Source organism: Antrostomus carolinensis, unplaced genomic scaffold (genome assembly GCF_000700745.2).
Source record: "Antrostomus carolinensis isolate BGI_N321 unplaced genomic scaffold, ASM70074v2 scaffold17197, whole genome shotgun sequence".
NCBI lineage: Eukaryota > Metazoa > Chordata > Aves > Caprimulgiformes > Caprimulgidae > Antrostomus > Antrostomus carolinensis.
Window position 1 is genome coordinate 1 of NW_010329650.1, and position 17,672 is coordinate 17,672.

At 37.4% G+C, this 17,672-nt stretch overlaps 1 protein-coding gene across 1 annotated transcript in view; it reads left to right on the forward strand.

Moving 5' to 3' along the window:
* Window positions 1-121: 121 nt before the first annotated feature.
* Window positions 122-17,672, forward strand: part of TM9SF2 (transmembrane 9 superfamily member 2) — a gene marked incomplete at its 5' end in the record, with an annotated part of 28,900 nt that continues 11,349 nt past the window's right edge. The window contains 11 exons of the mRNA XM_010172655.1: window positions 122-189; window positions 1,517-1,610; window positions 2,575-2,702; window positions 2,928-3,057; window positions 4,589-4,716; window positions 7,234-7,345; window positions 9,728-9,807; window positions 10,763-10,871; window positions 13,532-13,664; window positions 15,279-15,398; window positions 15,575-15,632. Coding sequence (XP_010170957.1) covers window positions 122-189; window positions 1,517-1,610; window positions 2,575-2,702; window positions 2,928-3,057; window positions 4,589-4,716; window positions 7,234-7,345; window positions 9,728-9,807; window positions 10,763-10,871; window positions 13,532-13,664; window positions 15,279-15,398; window positions 15,575-15,632 — 1,160 coding nt within the window. The remainder of the gene's footprint in view (window positions 190-1,516; window positions 1,611-2,574; window positions 2,703-2,927; window positions 3,058-4,588; window positions 4,717-7,233; window positions 7,346-9,727; window positions 9,808-10,762; window positions 10,872-13,531; window positions 13,665-15,278; window positions 15,399-15,574; window positions 15,633-17,672) is intronic.

Consider the following 17,672-nt stretch of genomic DNA (forward strand, 5'->3'; position numbering starts at 1 on the left):
GCGAGCTCCGAAACTTGTCACAGCGCTCGCCAGCTGGCCATGCGCTTCGTGTCGGCCGCACGTTTGTTCTCATAAGTCTCTATTTTAATACTTTTTCTCCCCCTGCCCTTCCCTGTTCCAGTCACTGATCGAACTCTTCGTGAACAGGCTGGACTCGGTTGAATCGGTTCTGCCCTACGAGTATGATGCGTAAGTATGTTGCAACAGGCTTCCAGAAGTGTTTGGAAAGCCTGTTTTCTGTTCTCAGGGTAGTGATGTAACTCCTGGTACTGTACCTGTGTTTCTTGTAAGCAATATTTGGGATGTAGGGATGGAAGAGTAAATCCAGTGCTCAGCAGCAGGAAAAAGCAGGAATTCAATACAAGAGGGTGGAAAGGATGAAGGCCACACCTGTGCCCCGACTGGCCTCTGTTATTGTTAGTCAAGCCTGCTGGGTTTGTAATAGGTGTATTTATTTGAGCTGAGTACTAGATTTAGTGTTGACTTTGACATGTTTGAAAGTTCCTCCTGTTAGTCAAATCTAGGGTGACAGGAGCTTTGTGTTCCTTGTTCCTGGCAACTAAAAGAAATTAGAAGAAAAGTCATTATTATTTTTCCTTTTTTCACCAAAGCTCTATATCTCATTCTTATTTTTAAAATTTTGATTCTTGTCTGTGGAAACTCTTATCTGCTTTTGCAGATATTTATAGGCCTGCTAAGCAATGATACAAACAGTCTTGCTGTTGGGCATAGAGAAAAGAGAAACTTGCTGGTTGTTGTAGGTGTTATCCTATGTAGTGCAACAGTAGCAGCAAGTCCAGAGACTAGCTGGAAAAGCCCATAGTGTCTCTATTTGCATTAAACTTTATGGAAGCCAATGAATTTACAGACATTTGTTGAAGAGAAATACTTATTCACCAGAGATAAGTGATTTTTCTCTTTTTTCATAACCTACTGCTACCCATATTTAAATAATGAAGATCCAGAATGGTTACATTCTGTCTCCCATATTCAGCTGTTTCAGGCTGTATGTAGTTGAAAAGAATTGTTGAATGGCATTTGGCAGTGTGGCACATTAATATTAAAAGCACTTACCTTCTTTGGAACGTTTCACATTAAATACTATTTTTAAAGACTCCTTTAAGGAAGGGATGTAGTTATTTTTCTGAAACTTTTTTGCAAGGGAAATGGACAGTACATAGCAGTGGTGTTTTTTTCTTACTAGGAAACATTCTGTTGTTTGTTTAAATTGCCATTTGAAAAGAGTGCTTGGACTGAGCGTTATACATTTTGTTACAGATTCTTCAGCTGTGATATATCTTGGTTGAAACTGATATAAAAATGGTAATATTTCTAGGTAATATATGCCAAATTTCTTTGCAAAGGCACTTAAACTTTTACTAACAATGGCTGACCCGCCAAAAGAAGCATGAAAACTACTATGGTAGAAACATATCTTAAGAAATTGGTTTAGGTTGATATTTACAGTTATATGTCAATAAAAAATTAAAGGTAATATTTTCCATTTTTTTCCCAGTTTTGATTTCTGTCAAGATACAGAAGAGAAAAGACCATCGGAAAATCTTGGACAAGTGCTGTTTGGGGAGAGAATAGCATCATCTCCATATAAGGTTATTATTTCCCTTGAAGTTGATCCTGTTTAAATTTGATAACTGTCATTCTGATGGGTGTAATCTATAGGCATAGATGAAGATTTGATGGTTGTGTGATTATTTTAATTTATTTTTTTAATATAAGCTTTATACTGTTTATGTAATAAAAACAAAACCTCTCTCACCCCCCACCCCAACGACATCTTAGGGTGGCTAATTAAAGTTAGGAAGCTGAGGCAGTAATCAATCTTTTCTGTTCTTTTGTGGTAGAGAAATCTAGAAACTTTATCTGAAGCAGTTCTTGAGCAGCTGAGCGTATAGTGTGTTAGGTGATGTGAAATCATTAAGTTTTTAGCTGTAATATTGGAGGCTGAACTGCTGGTTCAGAAGCTGTTTCGTATATTTGGTTGTACTTTTGGGCAACTTGCAGGGTGGGAAGGGGAAGCCAAGTTTGGGCTAGCTTCCAGCTTTTCCCTGCTTGAATATACTTGACATCTGTTGTCTAAAACCAAATTTTTTCATTGTTGAAGTCTTCTGTAACATAAATGTATGGAACTATTTTGTAGACTAGATATGTGGTATTTTTCTTTCTCATGCCTGGCGTTAAGCAATGACCAAATGTAGCGTCTCTAAAATGCTGTCCAGTCAACTTAGGAAAATTATTGGCAGTAAAGGAGCAAACACTGGCTCTTAACGCTTGAAAGCTGTATACTGGTCAAGTGCAGCTTCCAGACTGGGATTTGCTGGTGAAACTGAAAACTGGGCTATGTTTGTGTGTGAAGGTTGCTAGATAATCCAAATCCCTGTGAGAAAAAGAGGCAGCAGAGTTTGAGTCTGCTGCTGCTCAGTCATTAGGCACCTAGTCACCTTTATAGCAAGGAAGTGAAGTGTCTCAAAAAAGGCAGCTTTATATGAAAAAAAGACTCTAAAAGATTTTTGAAGCAAAACTGAAGTTACTCTTTTTGTGTGCTTTTTTTAACAGTTCACTTTTAAAAAGCAAGAAACATGTAAGAAGGTTTGTACAAGATCATATGACCCAGGAAACAGTGCTGATAAAAGCAAACTGGCTTTTCTGAAGAAAGGAATGCAGTTGAATTATCAGCATCACTGGTAAACTGAGATGTGTGCTTGAGGCTGGAAATTTTTTTGCTGGCCTTTTACATTGTTATCGATGTTCTAAGTGGTTGCTTGCTTCCTTTTTCTGTGTGATACTTGTCCTCTACTGTGCGTCCTGTGGGCACTGCTGAAAACTATGTGTTACATGAATGTTAAATGTCAAGGCAGAATAAGGTGCATCCCTTTCTGAGGACGTGTTCTTTGATGATTTCTGTCTAGGATTATCGATAACATGCCTGTAACGTGGTGCTATGATGTGGAAGATGGACAAAAATACTGTAACCCAGGATTCCCAATAGGATGTTTTGTTACTCCAGATGGTAGAGTTAAAGATGCTTGTGTTATAAATGTAAGTGGTGGAATGTTTTTCATTAGTATAGCAGTTGTAATTTCATTTACAGTTTTATTTTTAAGCTTTCTTTTCCTGAGAAAGAACAGATACCCTTGTAAACTTGGTTAATGTTCAGAGTGTGGGCACTGACAGAGCTGAATGCTACTTCTAGATGCAGTGTCTCACTGATACACTTGTCCAAAAAAGCCCCCAAAAACCAAACTTCATATAGAATATTGTGAGTTTGAAGGGACCCACAAGGATCATTGAGTCCAACTCTTGATATTTTGGCCAATATAGATAAAGCTACAAAACAACTGTTTTGGTGTATAAAAGGCTTGGAAAATTGAGGTTTTGTTCTGAAATTCAATGTTTATCCATCCTTGTACCCATTCATTCTTTGTTCATGTTGTATCTGCGTGCCAGACCTTCTTTTATCAATGTCATGTAGAAGCTTTCTAGTGAAGACCTAGAAATGAGCGCTTGTTCTAGTTGCAAAAGTTATGTCTAGCACAGTTTACAAGTTAAATGTGTCAGGATTTCCCCAGATGGCTGGAAGATAACAAACACATCTGTGACAGGGAAAGAACTATACTGACAACAATTTGAAATGTGTCAGTCATCCTGGGAGTTCCGTGGTGAACTAGTACAGTTACAGATAATAGGGTTTTTCTTTCCTGGGGTGAGGGACCACGCTCCTCTCAGTGAGGAGGGGGCTCTCTGCTCTGACTTTGCTCGGCTGCATGACTGACTGTGTGCAGTGCAGTCAGTTTATTTGCATTCAGCAGGTCTGATGCTTCTTGGAAGTGGTGCATTTGTCATGCATGTTCAGTTTACTCTGTCTACAGTCATCTTCCAACTGGATTGCTCCTTAGGCTCCCTAGACTATTGAAAATGGTCTATGAATTGAATAACCTGTTGTAGTTATTTTACTTGGAAACTCAACTAGCAGTCTGTCATCCCAGTCCCCTAATTCAAATTAAAGTTTTTTAAACAATGACAGTGTTGAAGAGAAAAGGAAATCCAGGTCAACTCTGGTATCATCTGAGCTTTATATAGTTCTACATAGTTACAAATTCTGAAATTATAGGGATGACAAAGCAGAATAGTTACTGAAGATGAAAGGTGGTTTTTTGAAGCAGAACTTGGTTTGTAAGCTTTGGTAGCCGGAGTGTCTACCAGGAAAACTGTGGGGTGGGGAGAAATGGTGGATCTGAATTACTTGTATGTTGAATAAATAGGTCTTTGAACTTATTTTGGCAGCTTTTTGTGGTAAAGACAAAAATGGTGTAAAATACATTTATATTTTACTAGTAACACAGATGTGATACTTTATTATGTCAGTTTGTATTTACATAATACAATATAATATGTAGAAAAATATAGACATATTTTATACAGGTATATTTTTTTAAAAAAGTGAATGTTGAGGTATTTCCCCTTCTTTTTTGCTCCTTCATTGGAGTTTTAGTCTCATTTTAAAGTTGTTGACTGCTTGCGCCCTCTCCTGTTGGAGAAGTTTCTCAATCTCTTGATGATATTTTTTTAGTCAGAGTTTAACAAGAAGAACACTTTCTACCTCTTCAACCATGTTGACATAACAATCATGTACCATAGTGGGAAGGATGAAAACTGGCCTGGTGCAAGACTGGTGATGGCGAGACTGAGACCGCAAAGGTAATTGCGCATTAAAGCAGCAAGTTCTAGAGAGTCCTAACAGCTGCTAACTTAAAAATGATACTTGGTGTCAGTAAGTTCTGAGGGGCTGGTTATTCTGGATGCTGATAAAGATTTCAGTGTACTGGTTCACACCTGGAACTGTGTTTACAAAGAGTAGTTCCATGACTGTAAATGTCATTTAACTGTGCTTTTAAAGTCCTTCCTGATGGCAAAACTATTTAAGCAGACTCTTAGAACCTGACACAAACAATAGAAGCTTTCTCATGTTTTTATTGATTTACATCTGGGTGTGCATTACTTTATTTTAAAAATACACGTTTTTTTTACATGTATTTTTACTTTATTTTAAGTACTTTAAATATTTTAAGTATATAAAAATACATTATTTTAAAACACATGTTTTCAGATACACTGAGAAACATCCTTTAGCTGAGTGACAGTTTCCCATGTCATCTCTGTTATTGTTGCCATGTTGCCTCCCAAATGTGCTTTGTATGAAGGTACAGTATTTCTACAGGTGTACTTTTTCTTCTGTTAGTTTGGATACTGAGGTATAGATGAAATATCAGGTTAATACCAGTATTCAGAACAGCAGAAGATGATGACTAATTTTCTAAGAAGACTAACTTATTTTCTTAAACAGTAGCTTCTTAGTTTCTGTGTTGACCAGAGAGGAGATGCAACAATTCAGAGGTCAGAAACAGACTGAAGCAATTACTTTGGCCTCTTGTCAGTCTGTTCATGCGCAATTCACCTGTATTTGAAGTTCATACTTACCTATATTTGAACAGTGCAGTCCGTTTATAAAATTTCAAAATAAGTTGCTTTTTTCTAGCTAAACTCTTCCCTCTTTTTTAACAGAGATTTAAGTACATTCTTAAATTACATTACCAGTTTCTCAAGTCATACAGACATGTATGGTACAACATGACTTGGCTATACTTGTTTTTTCTGTTGCAATGGTAAAGTGTATTTTTAGTGAATTACACTTGCTATGCAAGTTTATTCCTTCCTGAGAAAGTGGCAAGAAGATTCTACGAACCTTCTCCATTTTTGGTTGATGCTTTATCAGTTGACTCCTGAATGGCTGAAAAATGAGAATTTCTCTTTTCAGCAGTAGGGCAGACCACAAGAGGGCACAGTTAGTTTGCACAGAACCTTAATTTTGTCATTCTCTGACCTGGGCTTTTGCTTGGTGCTTTACTTCACCCTTGAAGCTCTCCTGATGAGGAGTATTTGTGGTTGGAGCACCCGATGCCTTTCATGAAAGTTTTTATTACTTCGTGGCTTGACTTAGTTGTTGACATATAATAATGCATATAAGGTAGAATTATTTATCTAAATTGGATAAATACAACTTGCCCAAGAGGGTGTGGGAGGGAAGCTATTTTCCAGTGTTAGAGGAAGTTCACAGGGGTGAATTCAAGCAAACCTTAAGATTTCACTGACTTTGTGTTTCTATAGCTGCAGTATTTATAAGGTACTGCAGAGAAGGGTTTTGTATTTCCACTTCAGAATGTTGTTCTGAGTTGTGTATTTTTCAGAGCACACAAGACTGACAAGAGGTGAAATTAGACCACTTGTATGGCAATAGAAAATGGAAAGGTTCCCACAGTCATTTCTTTTGCCTCAGTGTAAAATAAAATTATAAAAAAGAGAGAGGCTCCCAAATCCACCAAAATCCAACAAAATAAACACCCTTCTCTATGAAACTTGAGAGAAAGTGAGAACCTGTGCAAGATTGCTAAGAAATTGTCTTCCTTACTAATGAGCACATGCTGAGGTAAATTCTCTCACCAATAATGCAGTCTTTTTAAAAGGTGGAGAGGAGGAATGATGGCAGAGAAGGGATGTTTTGTGTTAAAACTTACCGTCTTACCAGGTAAAGATCGCCAGACTTTGCAGCCCAGTTAACCAAGCAGCATTTTAGCTTAGGCCTGAGACTTCATTCTGATCATGCAGAAGAGTGAGTAGGGTGAAACCACATCTCCGTGACCTTCAGAGGTCTGTGGTTCTCATCTCCCACATGCTTAGCAAACAACTTTACCTGTAATGTTCTCAAATGCTTAGAAATGTGAACAGATATTAATTGAATGCAGGATAGTGATCCAAGATCCAAATCCCTAGGATGCTTTCTGTGGAGTTTTTAGCTCTCACCACAAGTGCTTGTGAGAACTGCTGTTCAGTTCTGGTGTGGCTTTAAGGCTGTTACAGAAAATCTGAATAATGATACCTAATTATATACATGATTATATTTTTCTCATATGATTTCTGGCTACAAACATGAGTATTAATAAAAATATATTTTAAGCTTTTCAACCTTTACTGGTAGAAGAATGGCAAAGCAGGTTCTCAAAGAAGTTGAATGGCTGGTACAAAATGATATACACAGCTCTTCTTGTTGTTTCTTTGTTTTAATAAAAGCTTATTTTAATAACCTTAGAAAAGAACTTGTGAAAGTTCATCCTGTAGGGCATATGCCATTTATCTAACTTTTTTTTTCTCCCCTCTTAGCTACAAACATACAGATGAGAACAACTTAAGTTGTGAAGGTCCACCTATGGAGATTCCTGGAGAATTCACCAATAAACTGAATTTGATCTACACTTACTCTGTGACGTTTGAAGTAAGTTTTGAATCTCTTACATTAATATATAATTCCCCAAAAGAATGAAATCAACACAACAGGATAATTTGCTAATAGCTGTGACTGGATTAAAGCAATGTAAATTCCATAAGGATGGTCTTGTGAAGCAGTTTTTCCAAAACCTGTTACTTTTCCATTACTGTACTTTGAGTGACACTTAGAATGTATAAATACTTTTTCCCCCCCCTGTTCTATTAGTAACAGAAAGGTAGTAGATTAAATAACTGCAAGAGTTGTCTTCCTTGGGCTGTGCTCTATGTTTTCAGAGTTCAGCCAGGGTACTGAGAGTCTCATGTTGAAGAAATGTTGATTTTAGCATAACTGTTTTTTCTAGTGAAGCTGCAAGTTTGTCTAACTTTGTATTGGGGTGGTTTTTTGTTTTGGTTTTTTTTTTTTAAGTAACCATTTATCTTTTAGGATTAATATTTTAATCAGCCTGTTATAACTTAGACAGGAGGAAATTAGGTTTTCTTGAAAATGGGTCTTTATCCCAGTGTGGAAAGTGAGCCTCCTGTGGGGGTGAGAATAATTTGGTTCAAGCTACTTCAAACCTTGGTACCTTGGTTGCAGTCTGTCCTGGAAGCGTGGTTGTTTTTCTGATGTAAGACGCCGATATTGCAGGATTTGGCTTGAGACCACCAGCTTATTTTGTCCAGGCAGTCAAGCAGCCGTCATATGGTAACAGCTTTCATTCTACCAAATTGAATTTGATTTGAACCAATGACCTTAGGTGCAAGGCTCTGTATCCTGTTACTTCTCCCTTGAGACACTCAATCTTCCTTAGACTCTCTAATTTTACTACATGAATGAGCCTCCTGTCTATTAACATTTGTGTTGTGTCTTGATGGTAAATTGCAGTTTAGCATTGCAACGTGAACTTTGTCTGGTTACTCACACCACATGTTAATGCATTTGGGCTACCCACTCCCTTTTTCTCGGGAGTGGAGTAGGTGAGGCTTAGCTGCTGTGTGTTCAGGAGCTCCCACCAGATGACACTCGGCACATCTCAATCACCAGACACTTCAAAACTACTTTTCTCTGTTGTTAGCCTCAATTTCAAACACAATAATACCTGCTATCTTTTACTTTTTATCAGTAGTTTCAAAATAACTTCAAAGGGGAGTATTTATTACTGAAAAGTAACGAAGGAGAACATTAGTTTCTGTAAGCCTGAATACATAAACCAGTAAAATGTGTAACTGTTTTATGTTCCTATCTAATATGGCAGCTGACTTCTGAGGAGACAGCTATGATGTCTGCTGTAATTCATTGAAATTGGCAAGGTGTTTTGCTCTGTATATGTGAAAAGTGTACACAATTGTGCCTCTAATGTTTGATACACAAGTGTGCAAAGATGTAAGCGTGTGAGCAGTTCAGTACACAGGTAACAAACTTTAGAATCATACTTCTGAAACTCTGCCCCAACTAGCTGCGAACTACTGATCAACTACTGATTGGGCTGATGAAGAGCACCCTGTGGCAATTTCAGACACCTTCTTGTGTTCATGCAGTTCTTCATGGTTACATGTTCTTGATCCAGAACTTTCAAAATCTAGGCTGGTGACATAGTCTAAATTTTCAGAATTAACTGTACAAAGTTACTACCTGGTGAATAACTGGAGAAGTTCAGCAGAACTTCATGCCAGTCGGGAGGTAGAACTTGGTATCAGGACAGCAAATGTACATAGCACAAGACAAGCTGTAGAGAACAATGCTTGAGGGTTCTGTACAGCTCTTGTGTGAAGCGTTTAGCAGAAGAGACAGAGGAGAGTGGGAAGCACCTTTCAAAGGTGAAAATTGCTGAATGATTTCTTCTTAAATCCTTCACAGGAATATCTGAAAATGAAAATTGTCTGCCAGGAATTGGAGAGGAAAATAGACTGTATCAGACACCACTAAGGCAGGGAGCAGGGAATCCTATGCTAAATACATTAAAGGTGATGAGAGAAAAATTCCAGGGGAAACTAGAAACATACTCATAGATTATCTTTAACACAGTTGAAGTTTCAAGATGAGTGTGCTGTGAGTATGTTGTAGTGATGGCATGGTTGTTTTCCAGCATGCATTTGGGAGCTGCAGGCAGCTACATACCAAGTCATGGAAAGATGAGGCTTAGTGAAACCTCAGTTGAAGGTAGCAGACGTGGGTAGGAGATTTCAATAAACAAGATACTCTTTGAGAAGCTCGAGGGATAAAAAGAGCTAACACAAGAGGGAGGCCTAACATCCAGGGTTGATACCAAGCTTAGAGGTTAATGCTGAATGGAAGGTTTGTGGAAGAGATTTGATGTGCTTATTCCTTCTCAGAGACTGCAATGAGCTTGTACTTGTTTCTATTAATTGCTATTTAATTTCTTTATAGGAAAAGAATAATATTAAATGGGCTTCCAGATGGGACTACATTTTGGAGTCCATGCCACATACAAACATCCAGTGGTTTAGGTAAGATTCACATTTATTCAGTGAATAGCCTTGCAGGTGACCACAAAGATTTCTTATTTATGCTTCTAAGGATAGAAAACTTCTGCTGTGGTAGAACAAAGTTTGTTAGTTTTCAGGCAAGAAAACTTTCTTGTTTTCGTATATGAAGTAACTTTTAACAGTCTTCCCCCTCTTGGGAGCCACTGTAGTATTGCATTTCAGCAAAGGAATGCACTGTTAGTGTCCAAAAGGAAAGCAGCTTCCATCATTTTACTTTAACATCTCTGTACTGTAGAACTTTTGAGACCTTGCTGCTCTGCAGTGTTCTTATTGTTACTTTCTGACTTTCTCTAACTGCCAAGTGAGAGGTATGTATGTGTACTGCATGTTTTATACTTCAGCAGCTGCTTTACAGTAAAAAGAAGGGCTTTTTTTAAGAGTGAAACATGTATATGAAAAGCTCTTACTTACTTCCCTCTGTACCAGGCGAATTATAGCAAGTAATTATATAAGTTGAAATGTTAATATAAAGTTTGCAATATAAAGTGTTTGAAAAGGCTCAGCTAATTAAATACATCTCTACAAAATATTAAATGGCATGATGTAGATTTCATTGGTTGATAGATACAACATCCACTTGACAAAGTCTGCTTTAAGAGCTGTAACTGTTTCACTAGGGCAATTGCATCTGAGCTGTATAAGGAGGAAGATAAAGAAAAGCAGTATGTAACTGGCTTGAGAATTAACAACATGTCATGAAATACTGTTCTCACTTCTCTCTCCTAAGAAATCATAAAGGTACACAACTTAAAACAGTTCATCTCTATGTGGGAAAATACTAAAAGATCTGAATGACCTAAGTCTGAATATCTAAGGCTGTTCCTCAGACTTGAGCTGTACATGTGGTATGAACTGGAGTGCGTGTCCTGAAACCTGAATAAGTGGATTGAAAGTTTGACTTTTTCTTTATCTACAGTATAATGAATTCCCTCGTAATCGTTCTCTTCTTATCTGGCATGGTGGCTATGATCATTCTGAGAACTCTTCATAAAGACATTGCAAGATACAACCAGATTGACTCTTCTGTGAGTAAGATTTGCAGCTTTTGCATGAGCACGTTTTTCTGGTGATAGTGATGTCTATCAATTAGTTTTGAATGCAGTCTAAAGAGATGTGTAACTACCAGATATATTAGCACGTATCAAATTCTTGGGGATTAAAAACAGCTTTATTGCTATTTCATCTTTTCCAACAACAGGAATGCATGGGCAGATGTGACAGTCTTACTTTACAAGTTCATCAAATGATGCTAGAAATATGCAAGGACAGGCACCAGGTTTTAGAAGTATGTGGAGTGGTTCACTGAAACTTTTTGGTAGTGAACAAACTCGTATTTGAAATGTCAGTCCCTTTGTACCAAGGTCTTCACAGAATACCAACAGCCACAAGTGCAGACATCGAAAAGTGTTCTGGCATTGAACATGGTTCTGGGTAGTGTGCATGAGGTGGCCCTGCTTGAGCAGGGGGTCTGGACAAGATGATCCCCAGAGGTCCCTTCCAGCATCAGCCATGAGGTGATTCTGTGACTCTGGCATTATATGTAAGATTCCTTGTCAATGCAGCCCTGTTTTAAGTCATGTTATGTGGCCTCAGCAAAGGACCTGCACTCTGTCTGTTGCAGAGACATTTGTAGCACAGAAGCAAAGACTTTGCTACCTACTTTGACATGTTTTCTGTCTAAAAATGCGTTTTACAATCTGAACAATGAAACTTGTGAACAGAACAGTTGTTTTAATTGATAACTGTCATTTACCCTCTTCAGATCATTGCCCTCTTCAAAAACTACTGCAGACAGGTATCATGCATTGTCATGAAGCTGCATTAGGAAGCTCAGTTGCTGTAACTTTTCCAGTTTCAAGGTGGTATTTCTTTATAGTGTTTCATAGTATAGCTTGTCCAGAAAGAAAATGTGCTAGCATGTCAAGTTTGGAAAGACTAATACAAATTGATGTTGCCTTTTCTATGGCTAAAGTGTGGTGGAATCATGTACTTTATCTTCAGTTAGGAGATCATAATATTGCAGTTCACATGGAACAACTTCTGGTTTCTATGTTAGAACTACTTGGGGTGTGTGTGTAAATGATTTTGATTTCTTTAAAAATAAAATTCTAGTGGTCACTGTGTCAAACTGAGCCTGGTTTGTCTGACTGAATGTGGTGATTGAAGCTTGTTGCCCTCTGAACCTGTTGCAAGTTCATTTGAAATATGTACTTAAAATGGGAAAGGGACAGGTCCCTATAGTGGCTTGCTGTCTTGGTGCAAGAGAATATAACTATTGTGAGTTAAAGAGGCTTGACCAGTTGACTGTGAGTGAAAAACTGAGTAAAAATAACTCTTTCTCATTAGTAAAAGTGGTATCTGCAAGGCAAAGATGGGAACTAATGTCAGATACAACAAAGGTTTGAATTTTCACTCTTGTGGCTGTCTGTCTGGATAAAGAAATACTTTAAAATGCACAAAAGTGTCTCAGATTGAAACTAAAACATCTGAAAATACTTTTATTCTTCTTTGTGGTTTTGATATTTAATATCTTTTGTTAATGCAAAACCAGACAGTAATTAAAGTGGAATAATTTTTCCACATCCTTTAACTGTTCATTTTTGTGAAGCTCCTGTTTGATCTCTCAATTAAATTATGCTCAATATCTTGCACTGTGTTGTCTTTGTTAGTTGGTCATTCTTAATGTGATAAAGTGCAAGACTTGCAGAAGCTTGATTAGTTTTTATGGATAACAGCAGGGATAGGTGTGACTTTCAAAAAAACACACTTTTTTATTTTCTTGCCAGTTGTAAGAGACTTAAAGATCTGTTACAGTTCAAGGAGCTGATTTAAAAAGGTGTGAAATAGTTGTGCAAATGCAAGCAGAGCTATCAGTATGGAGAAGACAAAGATGATCTTCCAGCAAAAAAAAATATAATTACATAATCACTCGCAAATTTCAGATGTTTTATGTCATTCACCAATTTGGACTGTTATTCTTTCTTACCCTATTTTTGGTGTGCTGTCCATTGAACTAAACTCAGTACTCCTAGGTTGAATGAAACCTGTAGTTTTTAACTTTGTGAGGAAGAGTGGTCTTCTTGATGAGCTGATTATTTGTGGTTATGTGTGTTTGGAGTTTTTGTTTTGAGTGACTTTATTGAAAAGTTTTATTCTTTAGCAGTGGTTCATTAGAGTCACTGGACTGAGGATCCCCCCCTGTGCCATCCATCCATTCCTCTCTGGCAGTGGGACAAAGAGTGTTGGTGCTTGCCCCTGGTGATTTTAGGGAGCAGACTATTCTGGAGTTCAAGGACCATTTAGTTTTTTTTCACTGATGTGCTTTGTAATGGAAGCAAAAAAAAGATAAATGCTTGAATTAGATTGAAATGCTGTAATCCAAGTTAAATTAAATGGAATGCTTTGTTTTAGTTTAGATTTAGAATGATGTTATATGGTTTGCCTAATTACATTTTGTTTTTTCTTGCTTTAAGAGTTGAGGATTTTCTTGATAAATCCTGCCATTTTCTTTCATTGAACCATTAGGGGGTTATAAAATCAATGAGTGATGAATCAGATGCAATTAGTCTGTCTTTGGATCTAAACTGGAAGTTAATCAAACTTTAAATATGTATTTTACATCTTGTTTCTGTTAATTCACTACTACATTATATATCTTGCTAAAGACATTGTTGATCTTGTACAGGAAGATGCCCAAGAGGAATTTGGCTGGAAGCTGGTTCATGGAGATGTGTTTAGACCTCCAAGGAAGGGAATGTTACTGTCTGTCTTTTTGGGCCAAGGAACTCAAATTTTCATTATGACCTTTATTACTTTATGTAAGTAACTTTATTAAGGTGATAATGATTTGTAGTGTAATAGTGTAAGAAAGGTGCAGTATTATTAAACAAATGATAGGAGCCTGCTTTTGAAAATGAAATGCTTCCTTTAGTAAAATAAAATAGTAGTACTGTTTCATAACCATCATCTAGATGGCTTCAGTAACGCTGTTGTAAGCAGTGTCGTTCAAAACGTGGTATCTGGGCAAATTCAGGTTCTTCATGATTGCAAAAATGAAGCTTCCTCCATACAAGTTTATTTTTTAAAAAGAAAGAACCAAAACCAGTTTGTTATGGTGTAAATTAACCAAGGATCCAGTAATGCAAGTTCAAAGACGTGTAATCAAAGCTTTAACGTTCCCGGAACACTTTCTGTCTGAAACGTTTGACACAACAGCCTGCAGCCATGAAATAAGACCAAGAATGCAAGCCAATAAAATAATTCTGACACAACATTGAGATAATGAGAACCATAAATAGTTTTATATGCATGTGATGTAACCTCCCACAAGTTGATGTTTCATTTTATAGGTTATCTATGAAGTATATCACTGTTCCTTTTCTTACTGTACAGTAGAATTGGGAACTATACTGATATTTATTACAAATTAAGAATTCTTAAAATTCTGCTTTCCAGGTTTTATTCAGATTTTTTGGGCTTTCACAGAGGAGCTACTTTTTTTCTATTCATTACATGATGCTATAAGATTAATAGAATTTTCTTGGTGGGCTTGTCTTTCAGTGTTGATCACAACTCCTTGTAACTTACTTAACTGCAACCAGTGTAGTATAGAAAGAAGCTGGGAAGGGGACATCCTTTTTCCTTTTAAGAACAAAACTTCCCACTAGAGATCACTGACAAACTCCTTTTCTGAGAATATCTCTGGGCTCTGGCCTTTACAATTAGTTCAAACACAGGCAGCCTTTTATTGAAGAGGCTTATTTTCAAGATAGCATATTCTTGAGTAAAGTGTTATCCTTCATGGTGGGTGAGAGCCTTTTGTGGAATTTTAAGCAAGTCACTCATACCTCTAAGATCTTCTATCTTCACACTTATTTCTACCTTAAAAAAACCCCAAAAACAAACAACCCCCCCAAAAAAAAATCCCACCCAAAACAAACCCTAAAAAAACCCCAACAACTTCCCTCCTTAACAAAAAAAACCCCTTAGATCTGTCAAAAGGTTTTGGCTTCTCCAGACCTACTGTTCTCCAATGTCCTTTATGCCACGTACTAAAGTTCTCTTGGCACTTAGCATCTGTAAGCATCGACCATGTATGTTTAGAGGGGGACTGTAGGATTTTGGAAGCAGACTTCTTCAAGCTGTAATTTGGTTCAGGTTCATCATTCATCTCAGTGTGACATTTTATTTTTCAGTCTTTTGGCTACAAGAAACTTCCTATTTAAAAGATGCACTGGAAATAATGCTTTATTTTTACTGAATGAAACAGTGATGTTAGGGGTATGGTCTTGTGCTGGGGATATATGGGAGCTTGTGCACGTAGTCTTAATTTAAATAGCTGGTAGCAAAAGGGATAAACCTGTACTTTGATATGTGTCAGAGGGGAATTTTGACACGTGTCCACAAATGACTAAATGCTTTTGTCTCTTCAGTCCTAGCTTGCCTTGGTTTTCTTTCTCCTGCCAACCGTGGTGCTTTGATGACCTGTGCAGTTGTATTGTGGGTCTTACTGGGAACTCCAGCTGGTTATGTGTCTGCTAGAATGTACAAGAGTAAGTACACACATTTGTTTAATATGACACAGCAGGTTAAATGCGGAGTTGTTGGGCTTAATATAAACCTCAGATTGGAGCTGGTGTCTCAGACAACAAATCTGCTTCTTCCTGCCATGCTGCAAAACAGTTGGAAAAAGCTCTGAACTTGTTATTGTTTTTACTTTTTCCCTCAGCATTTAGAGGCGAGAAGTGGAAGACAAACGTTTTGCTTACAGCTCTACTGTGCCCTGGGTTAGTATTGTTTCCCCTTGTTCTTTCTTTTTTTTCTTAAGTGTAAATGAATCTGAGGTGGGAAGGATGAGAGGGGAAAAAGTGAATTGTTACGATGCTTGTGTGATTGTTTTCTTTATTGTTCTCCAAGTTGCTGTTCCTTTTGTATATTACCTATCCGTGAATATGAAGAAAAGTGAATTCTGAGGAGCTGGAGCCTAGTACTCTGGAACACAGCTTCTTAGCATCTTGTTTTGTAATCAGCTGTGGGGGTAGGAGGAATGATGTGACTTTTCTGCAAGGTATCGTCACAGCCTTTGAGAATCACTGCACCAGAACTTTGAGCATAGTGATGGGGTAATTTCAGTTTAGTACCACTTAACTCTGTACGTTCAAGATGATCCTGTCTTAACTATTAATAGGTATGGTCACTTTGTTAGGAAGCACATGGTTTTGTGGTAACTTTGTAGTGTCTATACTGCTCTTCTGAAAATAGAGAGACACAGCCTTTTAGGCAGAACCTCTATTACCTTTGTTACACTATCAATGTTTTCTTGTAACCATATTAGTGAAAAGAACATAAGAAATTAAATTATGATTATTTTTTTTTTTAAGTAAATAGCTATGTACTGCTCTACTAAACAGTAGAAGTTTTAGCATACTTTTGGGTGAGAATAATGCAGATTCTCTTGAACTGGATATAATCTTACATAAATGTAGGTAGTGTCCAGTTTTGGATGTGGCTGTAGTGTGTATCATACTATGGCCAATACTGTTGTGCTTGGGAAGGGTGATAGCTCTTCTACCTTTCATTTTCTCATACCTCTCAAGACCTTTTGTGAGAATTAGGTAATGAAGAAAAGGACCAGAAACTAATTTCTTCTGCAAGTCTTCTGTATTTCTTGGTTGCAACTTTGGGTATGTGAAGCTATCCCTTGACAAATAGCTTTGGCCAAAGTTGAGGAAAAGGTTATAAATAATTTCTTAAGGTATTTCTCCCCCCAAAAAAGCCCAGAATGAATAAAACATTACTTGATTTTGAGTAAAGTAGAAACTTCATCAAATGAAATGTAATGCATTTGATAACAACTGAGTGTAGTATTTCTGTGAGGAAATCTTATTTCTAAACAAAATGGCTTCAATCTCCCTGCTGTCATTTAGATATTATCTTGAGAGAGAAGAAAATATTTATCAGTGGAAGAAATATCGTGCTGAGAATTTAAACTCCCAAATAAATTAAGTTTCACAGAGGAAGTAAAATGATTGGGGATGGTAGAATAGGAACAGATGTCTTGATTATGCTATGCTAGTTCAGTGAATTTGCATAATATCATAACCAGCCTAAGGCTGTTATAGTCTCAGCAGACTGATGGGAGTTCATATTTGCAGTATTTTTTTCTAACTTTGGAGGGGGTAAGTGGGGTCTGTGTTATAAGCCTGGGCAGATGATAAAGATCAGCAAGACTTCTAAAATGGATTTGATTTTTTGTTTTTTGTTCAACAAGATGCTTACACCAGGGGTCGCTTGGGTGTGCTTATTTAACAAATCTATTCCCCCCAAATGGTTTTGGCAAGTGTAAGACCTCTCTTAGGACAAAAGGAGCCTGCCTATTGCTCTCATCCTCCCACCTGCCTTTTTAAATGAAGTACAGTGGAGGATGCATGTTCAGTTCAGGGCAGTTTAAATTCTGCCTCAGGAACATTTATTTAACAAAACCCAGACAATGGTGCGCTTTGGAGGGACCCTTCATGAGGCTGAATTTTCTGTGATACATCTCTGAATCCATGGATAATGGCAATTCAGGCAGGCTTTGAGATGAGGTTCCCTTGCTGTACATTTTGCTTTATTTTCAGAATGGGATGTTTGAAATCATCATATATCTGAGTTGTTTTCTAGTGTTTTCCCAGGATGTTTAGCAAACGAGGTGGGTACACTTAACTGAGGAGGGAAGAACAGGTCTGGAGACATGTCATGTCTGATGCAATCTTTATTTAAATTCTCCAGAGGTGTGGGCTGCTTAACTGTGTAACTACATGAGGTGTTAACACAAAGATGATTGT